At 50.9% G+C, this 9,623-nt stretch overlaps 1 protein-coding gene across 2 annotated transcripts in view; it reads left to right on the top strand.

Annotated features, from left to right (window-relative positions):
• Nucleotides 1-1,659: 1,659 nt before the first annotated feature.
• Nucleotides 1,660-9,623, top strand: part of VASH2 (vasohibin 2) — a gene marked incomplete at both ends in the record, with an annotated part of 38,320 nt that continues 30,356 nt past the window's right edge. For both annotated transcript variants that reach the window (XM_080699070.1, XM_080699069.1), the window contains one exon: nucleotides 1,660-1,935. In XM_080699070.1, coding sequence (XP_080555196.1) covers nucleotides 1,660-1,935 — 276 coding nt within the window. The remainder of the gene's footprint in view (nucleotides 1,936-9,623) is intronic.

The following is a 9,623-nucleotide window of genomic DNA, read 5'->3' as shown; positions in this document are numbered from 1 at the left end:
TTCACAGAGAAAGTAATCAAAGTAGGTTCCTAAGTGGCCACGGGGATAGGAAATCAGGGAATCACAGAACTGGAAAACCAGCAACACTGGGAAGAGTGAGGTCAGCTCTCTTCGGAAACAGAAGCTAAGGCCCAGAGTAGGAAAGCAGGGGTGACAGTCACACAGCTTAGCAACAGACAAACCTGGACTTAGAGACAGCTCAAAGGTCAGAAGTTTGGATCTCTTTCCCATCTCATCTTGCTCGTTCTTAAACAGCAACACAAAAACACCTGGCTGACCTCTGAGTCTTAGTGTCACATATCAGCTTGGGCTCATAAGAACTTTATTAACCATCACTGACAAAGACTCCAAGGCCACACCCATTTGTTAATTTCGGGGGAATTTGTAGCATTATAAAAAATTATTTAATTCTGTGCATATCTCCAACAGGGACAGGACTGTGCCCAGCACCCCAGCGAAAACGGTTCCACAGCCAACCATGAGGGGTCACTTCTCGGTGGCTTTGCTTCTTCCCACAGTTGCAAACCCTCACCCTGCCACGACCCCTGGGGAAACTAGATCTCAAATCCCATGGACGAATGCTCCAGCCTCGCGGGGCTCCCAGGACACCACGGCGATCGGATTTCGCGTGGCCGCCCAGTTTCCCTTACTCCGGTCTCCTCCCGCCCGGGAACCTTTGGAACCAATCAGAGCGCGGCGGAGCTCCGGGTTGTAGAGTCCCCAGCCCGGGACCCGCCCCTCTTTGTTGCGGCGGCCAATGGACGCACTCGGAACATCGGCGGCTGCCCGGGTGACTCGGTTATATGTCACAGAATAACATTCGAGAATGGGACATGGAATGAGGCGACGGCCGCAGCAGCCGGAGCCCCAGGCCGGGCAGCAGCCGCCCCCGCCGCCCCGAGAGGCTCCGCAGCTATGAAGCCCGCCGTCCCGAGGTAGGACCCTCCCGCGCCCGCCTGCAGAGCCCCTCCGGGGGAGGGAAGCCGGTGGAGCCCTGACCCCATGGAACCCGGGGCTGGGGGCGCCCCCTGGCTCCCCGGGGGGCTTCCTGGAGGAAACCCGGCTGCCTTTGCAAAGCGCCGGCTGCGGCAGCGCCTCGCGCGGGCCCGGGGCGCTCACGTGCCCGCGCGTTCCGGGCTCTGCCGGCCGCTCCGCCACATCTGGGGACCGAGGAGCGCGTGGAGCCTCGCGGGGAGCCCCCGGGACGCCTCGCTCCTGCCTGCCTTTCTTCTGCCGACGCCGTCCACTCCGCATCCCCCTCCCCGACACCCCTTGTCCCCCCACGCCCGGTGTCTAGGGGTGTGTGTGTGTGCATCTTTGTGGGAGCATTTCGAGCCTCCTTTCTAAGGCAATCCCAAGACTGGAAACTCGTATTCAGCGCTTTGGGTGTGTGTGTGTAGGGGGGGGGGCTGCCGGCGTGCGAGGGGCAGCAGGGCCCCTCTGGATGTTCACTTAGCTGCGGTGTCTGCTGTCTCCACTGATTGCAGGCACGGCCCTTAAGCCGGGAGCCCGGCCGCCTCCGCGGAGCTCTGGCCGCCGCTCCCCCCTGGCGCGTCCTGCCGCAGCGAGAGGCATGGAGAAGGCCACCCCCGCGGGGCGCTGATCCCGGCCCGCCCGCCGCCGCCGCCCCCTGCACCTCGCACCCCGCCCCGCCCCGCCATGACCGGCTCCGCGGCCGACACTCACCGCTGCCCCCACTCCAAGGGCGCCAAAGGCACCCGCTCCCGGAGCAGCCACGCGCGGCCCGTGAGCCTCGCCACCAGCGGGGGCTCGGAGGAGGAGGACAAAGACGGTGGGCTGCTGTTTCACGTTAACAAGAGCGGCTTCCCCATCGACAGCCACACCTGGGAGCGCATGTGGATGCACGTGGCCAAGGTGCACCCCAAGGGGGGAGAAATGGTGGGCGCCATCAGGAACGCCGCCTTCTTGGCAAAGGTCAGTAGCTTCGAAGGAGGGAGCGGGACGGGCAGCGATGGGACCCTTTCGGCCTGTCCGGAGCAAGTAGAGGCAATCTACCCATCGTCCCGCCACAAACTCCCTTCTGATTCCTCCCGGCCAGCCCTTTCTTAATTGACATGTTTGCCTTGGAAACCTTAGAGATGGGGGGGCGGGGGGGTGAGGAAGGGGTTGCGGGCCTGGAACTATATGGCGGGCTGGCCAAGGTTTCTTTGAATCTCGAGCCAAACTCTGTTATTCACCCAATTCCATGTATATCCCCCTGCAGCAAAAGCTATAGACATCAAGTAACACCTGCGATGCCAAGAATGCGTAGACCTCCAGGGACCCCACCCTGCGTGTCTTCTTTGGAGTGTCTAGCTCCTCCCCCATTCCCCTAGCAAAGAAGCTGTGAATGAATTTGCAATCCACCAGTCAGACTTCTCGGTGCGAATCATTTCCAGACTTTTTGCCAGTTCTTTTGTGTATATATAATGACAGTGATGACTTTCACCTCTGAAACTTGCAAAACAGTGAACTGTCTCATCCCAGGCTATCTGAACTCCAAGAGGGTGTTTGGGGAGAAGGAGGAAGAGTTTGGGTTGTAGCTTAAAGGGACTTTCCAGTACACATGATGAATTAGTCTGGTTTCGGGAGTGAAGCTCTCTTCTTACCTTGGAGAGAAGCCAGTGAGCCGGCTGGGCTTGGTGGCCAAGGATATCATTACGGAGGGAAGGAGATGTTCCCTGGTGGGAGTAGCTGCATTATATAAAATGTCAAAATGCAAACTGGGGAGAAATGCTGCAGAGCCTGGCGATTACTATGGGAATGCTTTCCCTGAGCCCTGGGGACAGTGGCATGGCTTGAGAAGATTTCTAGGCTGGTTGGAGGATACCAGAGCTGAGACCTAGAAGGCTAACCCACCCACGGAGTCCCCAGCCTCGAGACAACTGAGCATCCGACCTGTAGGCCAGAAGGCTGTGTGTACCCTTGGGGAAGTGACCAGGCCTCGGAGCTTCCTTAAAGCATCAGTGACAGTGTTTATGGCTCTGTTGGTCAAGGATCTTCAGGATGGCCACCGAGGCTCCACCTGCTTCAGTGGCAGTCGTAATTAACCTTGCACATGAATAGCTCTGTTTCTGGTTTGCAGTTCTGACTTTAGAATTTTTCTTTTTACATGAGTAGCCAGGGCCTTTAGACCTAGAACAGGTGGCCATAGGGAACAGTGGCCAGATGCCACTGTGCTGTGCTGACTTCCTAACTCACACCCGCAACACTGACTCTCTTTATGCCTTCATTCTTCCCCATCCTCGTGTGGGGGAACTCCTTCTCCATGTAGAACTTATAGAATCTTAGTCTCTCACCTCTCAGTTGAACCCCTTCCTCTTTCTGAATATCTCCTAGGAACATGGGCTCCTCACCTCACAGGGTGAGCGATCTCAGGCCAGGCCAGATGTGGTTGCGGGGAAACATCTTCTTAGTCTGAACAAAAACCCTACTCCCACCCAGTCACATTTCACCTCTGATTCCTGTGTTGCCTTTGCATCAGGGCACAGCCGGTCAAACCTCCTTTGCTACCCACAGCAACCTTCTGTGGGACAAGGCAGTTGTTCTTATGGTGAGAGGTACTTACAGTAGAAATTAAGAGACCAAATTCTAGTCCTGGTTCTGCCACATCTATTTGTGGCTGGGTCAGTCACTTGAAATCCCTGGCCTTACTTTGATCATCTATAACATGGGAGTGAAGCAGGTTTCATGTAACATTCTTTCCAGCTCTCAAATCCCGTGATGTCATGACCCCCGAGTGTCCAGGACATTCCCTAATCTTTGTCAGCAGGTAATGCCTTTTACCCCTCTGTGTCATAGCTCCCAAACTAACTCATTCTCACCCTCTTTCTAGGACAGTGGCTGTTCCCTAAAATAGGCACATAGGAAACAGTATCCTAAATGTTGTCCTAGAAGTATAGAACATAGATTTCTCCTTCCTAAGAACTGTACCTGGAACTCCCATTATTGTAGCAGAATTCTATGCTTTCCAAAAAGATTGTTCTTTTTTATGTACTGCACTTGCACCACACTGAACTTTAGCAGTAACCAGAAGGTCACATGAAAACTGCCGCTAAGCCAGAACTCCAGCCCAAATTTAGGCTCTTAACCTTTTGAATCTAAGTAGAGAACTTACCATTTCTCTTTTTTACATTGAATCTAACGGTTGATTTTCCATCTCCAATCCCATCATGGCTTCTCCCTGGTTCCAATTTTCCCCAAACCCTAACCCCTGTCCCAGCCCTGACATGGGAATGATCTCAAAAGCCTCCATGTCCAGGGGCCCCGCTTCCGATCAAGGGCTCTGCCTGCGCTTGACATGGCAGACTCTTTCTTCTGGGGTTGAGTCTTTTCTCTTTCAATCAAATCAATGTCTCGCTGAGACATTTGTACAAAAGAGGGGTGGTGGAGAAGGGCTGGAGAGTTTGAAGGACATTAGTCATTTTTGGCAGTTGAGTGTGGGCTAAGAAGCAAAAGAAGTGGACAGGAAAAGGTTTCACGGGTCTAAAAAGGAAGAATGAAGGGTAGTTTTTTTACTACAGGACATCTGTTAGCAGCCATGATTAAGGGTTGCCTAAAGGTCCAGATGTCTCTACAGGGCTGGAGGGGGGGGGCTTCATCTACTCTGAAATCCTCCACCCAAATTTGTGGCTGCAGGCCTCTTGCCTGCTGGTTGTTGAGTTTGAAGTTGCATATCAATCGGTCAGATCCAGGGTTTCCTCTTTCTTTTCTTTCTTTTCTATCTTCCTTTCTTCCTTTCTTTCTTTCTTTCATTCATTTTTACGGTACTAGGGATGAAATTTAGGGAAATTCTACCTCTGAGCTGTACCATCAGCCCTATTTTTTATTCTTTATTTTGAAGCAGGGTCTCACTGACTTACAAAGGGCCTCACTAGGTAGTAGCACAATCCTCCTTGTCTCAGCCTCCAGAACACTAGGATTACAAGTGTGAGTCACCACATTTGTAATCCAAGGTTTTCCAGGGATAATTTAACCCATTAAGTCCCAAATTGTTGACTCTGCAAACACAATCATTGTCTCAAAGTTAACCACAAGTGGTATGTTTGTTGCTTAATTTTAAGTTTTTTTTTGTGTGTATGTGTGGGTCTGGGAATGGAACCCAGGGGTATTCAACCTCTGAGCTACACCCCCTGCCCTATTTTTTTATTCTTCATTTTGAAACAGGGTCTCACTAAGTTACGGAGGGCCTCACTAAGTAGCTGAGGCTGCCTGTGAACCGTGATCCTCTGGTCTCAGCCTCCTGAATGCTGGGATTACAAGCGTGAGCCACCACGCCCGGCTCAATTTAAGTTTTTATAGGTGTTCCACATCTGAAATGATGGGACAAAAAATAAGATAACAGCAAGAATTATCTGGAGGATAATAGAAGATGAAAGGGGCAGAGAGCTGGGCATGGTGGCGCATGCTTGTAATACCAGTACTTGGGAGACTGAGGCAGGAGGATCCCAGGTTTGCAACCAGCCTCAACTGCTTAGTGAGGCTCTCTGCAACTTAGTGAGACCCTGTTTCAAAATAAAGAATAAAAAATTATCGGTCTGGGGGTGTAGCTCAGAGGAAGAATGCCTCTGGATTCAATCCCAGTACCGAAAAAAATAAAAAGCAAAAAGAAAGAGAAAGGGGCAGAGAGGGTGACTGGCCCAGAAAAGGCTGCTGGGTAGAGCAGGAAACACCCCTGGTGTTTCTTGACTCAGGCAGACAACCAGGACAATTTAACAGGAAACATCAGTTGGTTTCTTTCAGCCCCCATGTGTTCATTCCACGTTCTCACATTGATTCCAAATTGGGAAACTATTCTCTTTAGAGGGCTGAGCTTTTGCCTGAGCGAACAAGTGTGAGGCTCAGGACTTGACACTGCTGCAGGCAGGGCTCTGCACCTGCTCCCAGCCAGCTCACACGGGCAGCTCCCTTCCTCCCTGTCCTGGGTTCAGGATTATCTGTCCTGTCTGCCCATCCTGCTCTGCTAAAGGTTGTGAGCCCAGGACCTATGTACCAGGCCGCCATTAACAGATTCCTGGCTGTCCCTGATGCAGGAGCCTGGGGTTCATCCTGGACTCCTGGGTGATGGCCACTCCAGGCTACTCCTGGGTTACCAGAAAGAGTGTTCTGCCTGGTGCCTTGCAGTACCTTTTTCAGAGCATGGATGACAAAGCCCGCCCTTTGCTTTCTCCTCTTTCTAGTCCAAGATCACTAGTGCCTGGGCCTCTTGCTGCTTCTCTGGCCTCTTTCTTGACCTCCCCCTTCTTTCCCATGCCGCAGTGCCACTTACACACCTGTGCTCATCCACATCACTTCCACTTGCATTCTTCTGACAGGTGAGTTGTGTTCGGCAAGAATGGAGTAGAAGAGCTGGGCGTGGTGGCGCACGCTTTTAATCCTAGCATTCGGGAGGCTGAGACTGGAGGATCGCGGTTCACCGACAGCCTCAGCTACTTAGTGAGGCCCTCTGAAAATCAGTGAGACCCTGTTCCAAAATAAAGAATAAAAAAAAAAAAATAGGGCTAGAGGTGTAGCTCAGAGGTAGAATGCTCCTGGGTTCCATCCCCAGTACCGAAAAAGAAAAAAAATAAAATGCCGTGGAAGAGAGTCTGTCTGCAAAAGTCTTGCCTGAGCCTCATCTGGTTCTCTCCCTTCCACCCCACTGCCTCCTCTTCCCTGCCTCCCCCGCAGCCTTCCAGGGCTCCCACCCCAGACTGTAAGCACAGTGTGTGTTCTGCGTGGAGGTCAGTTCTGATCTGCCCCCTCTGGAATCTGCCTTCATCAACTGGGCTGTGCTGTGCCGGGCAGGATGTAGGTGGTAGGCAGTGAGGGCTTTGAGGAGAAGGGCCATGGAAAATAAAAAAATTGGAGTTTCAGGTAGTTATTGATGAAATCTAGCAGAGAAATAGCATGAGAAAGACTCTCAGGACCCCAGATGGGGAAGAAAAACCGTGTGCCCTGGGCTTTTCCTAAGAAGGTTGCACCAATTTCTGTTCCCATCACTGCGGCGGGAGCATCCTCGGCAGCACTGGCTGCATTTCAGAAGGAAGCCTCTGCAAGCTGGAGGTGGAAAGCAACATTTGCAGTGGCTTTAGTGTGCCACTCTTAAACTATTGGAGTTCTTTCAAATGTTTATTTGCCATAGCATTTTTTCTTTTGTAAATTGTCCCTTTTGTGGACTTTTTATTGTGGTAAAATATACATAGCATATAATATACCATTTTGACCATTTTAAGTGTACAGGTCCGTGGCAGTAAGTACATTCACACTGTTGTGCTTCTATTGCCACCATCCATTCTCGGAACTTTTTCATCTTCCTCCACTGAAACTTGTACACATTAAATACTATCTTCCTCCTTCCCCCAGCCCTTAGTAGTTTCTTCTACTTTTTGTCTGGGTGAATCTGCCAACACTAGGAATCCCATCTAAAAGGGTTTATATGAAGCTGGGGGTGGTGGCGCATGCTTGTAATCCCAGCTTTCGGGAGGCTGAGACCAGAGGATCGCGGTTCGCGGACAGCCTCAGCTACTTAGTGAGGCCCTCCGCAACTCAGTAAGACCCTGTTTCAAAATAAAGAATAAAAAATTGGGCAGGGGGTGTAGCTCAGAGGTAAAATGCCTCTGGGTTCCATCACCAGACCCACAAAATAAATAAATAGGATTAAACAATATTTGTACTTTTATGACTGGGTTATTTTATTTTATTATTTTTTTCGTATTATTATTATTTTTTCTGGTGGTACTGGGGTTCCTGGAAGCCCTTCTACCTCCGGGCTATACTCCCAGACCTATTTTTTATATTTTTATTTGGAAACAGGGTCTCTTAAGCCTGCGCAGCTGACTTTGAACCTGCGCGAAACTCCTTGTCTCTGCCTCCCAAGCGTGGGGATTACAAGCGTGCGCCACCACGCCCGGCTGGGTTATTTTATTTAGCAAAATGTCTTCCAGGTTCATCCATGTTCTAGCATATGCCAAAATGCTCTCCCTTTTAAAGGCTGAATAAATATTCCATCATATGTGTGTACCCCATTGTGTTTATTCCTTTGGCCCGTCCACAGACACTTGGGTTGCTTCCACCTTTGGAGGGCATGTGTTTTTCATTGAGGCCGAAAGAGTCATCGCTTTGTGTGACCCCTTCTCAGATTCAGGATTCATGGTCACCGTATGCAACATGGGAAATGAGTGTTTTCATCCTCCTTGGTTAGAATGAGAAGGCATCTGGGTGATTCAAAGCTCTCGAGCTGAGTCTCCAGGAACTCAGGCCCCTGCTGACTTTGTTTTCCTGTTTTAGCAAAATATAGACTATTCAGGCATCCCCATTCTAGAGCCCTGAGAACCTGTTGTTGATGAATAATAACAGCTTAACACTTGCCGAGCACCTTGTGCCACACCCTAAGCTGTCTACTTTATACTTTAGGTCGGTCGTGTGAGCTTCACAGCCAGCCCGGGAGGCTTAAACTAGGTGGTGATATTATTCCTATCTTATCAGAAAGAAAATGGAGGCTTCGAGAGGTCATGCAGCTCCAACAGGGTTCACAGCGGGTAGGGGACAGAGCAAGGACTTGATCTGGTTGTATGTATCTCCTAAAAACACCTCAGGAGACCACCTGGCTTACAGTCCAGGTCCTGTGGAGACACTGTAGCCTGAAGCGCTGATTGGAAGCTGCCTGGGTCTGAGCCCCAACCCTCTCTCCAGACATCGGCTGAGTTGGAGCCAGTGACATCATCCCCTCTGCAGTCTCTGCTCCTCTCCCCATCACAGCCCTGCGCCCCAGCCTGGGTTTGGGGAATGTATACATTTGTCCTCCAGCTGGGAGCAAATGTGGCCACAACTCCAGCACTCGGCTCACAGCCGGGCTGAGGTAAGCATGCAGCTGTTTTTCAAAGCCCTTGGGTGCCATTGGGTTGCTATTCTGAGGACCAGCTACTGCCTGACTCCTACCCCCACCAGGTGAGGCTTGAGAGGGGCTGGAATAACTTGGCGATTGGCCCCACGGTGGATTCTGCACCAAGTCATGGCTACCCACAGCAGGACTCACCTACATATTTCCCCACATTTACCTACTTTCCTGTTAAGAAGGTACAAATAAATAGCTGGGTGTGGTGGCACACACTTGTAACCCCAGTATTCAGAAGGCTGAGGTAGGAGGATTGCGGTTCGTGGACAGCCTCAGCTACTTAGTGAGACCCTGTGCAAACTCAGTGAGACCCTGTTTCAAAATAATAAAGAATAAAAATAGGACTAGGGGTGTACCTAGGAGATAGAATGCCCCTAGGTTTCATCTCCAGTACTGCAAAAAAAAAAAAAAAAAAAAAGGTACAAACAAGCCAGGCATGGTGGCACACACCTATAATTCCAATACTTGGGAAGTTGAGACAGGAGGATTGCAGGTTCAAGGCTAGCCTCAGCAACCTAGTGAGACCCTGTTTCCAAATAAATAATAAAAAAGGCTGAGAGTGTAGCTTGGAGATAGAATGCCCCCTGGGCTCAATCCCCAGTACCTGCTCCCACAAAGGATACAAATAGCACTTTTGTGTGTAGAAATACCCACAGCTTGCTGGATGTGGTGTACATGCTTGTAATCCCAGTACTTGGGAGGCTGAGAAGGGGAGGATCTGGGTTTGCAAACAGTCTCAGCTACTTAA

The sequence above is a fragment of the Muscardinus avellanarius genome, assembly GCF_963383645.1.
Source record: "Muscardinus avellanarius genome assembly, chromosome: 7".
Lineage (NCBI taxonomy): Eukaryota > Metazoa > Chordata > Mammalia > Rodentia > Gliridae > Muscardinus > Muscardinus avellanarius.
Note: the sequence above shows the minus strand (reverse complement) of the source record. Positions and strands in the feature narration are given on the sequence as shown.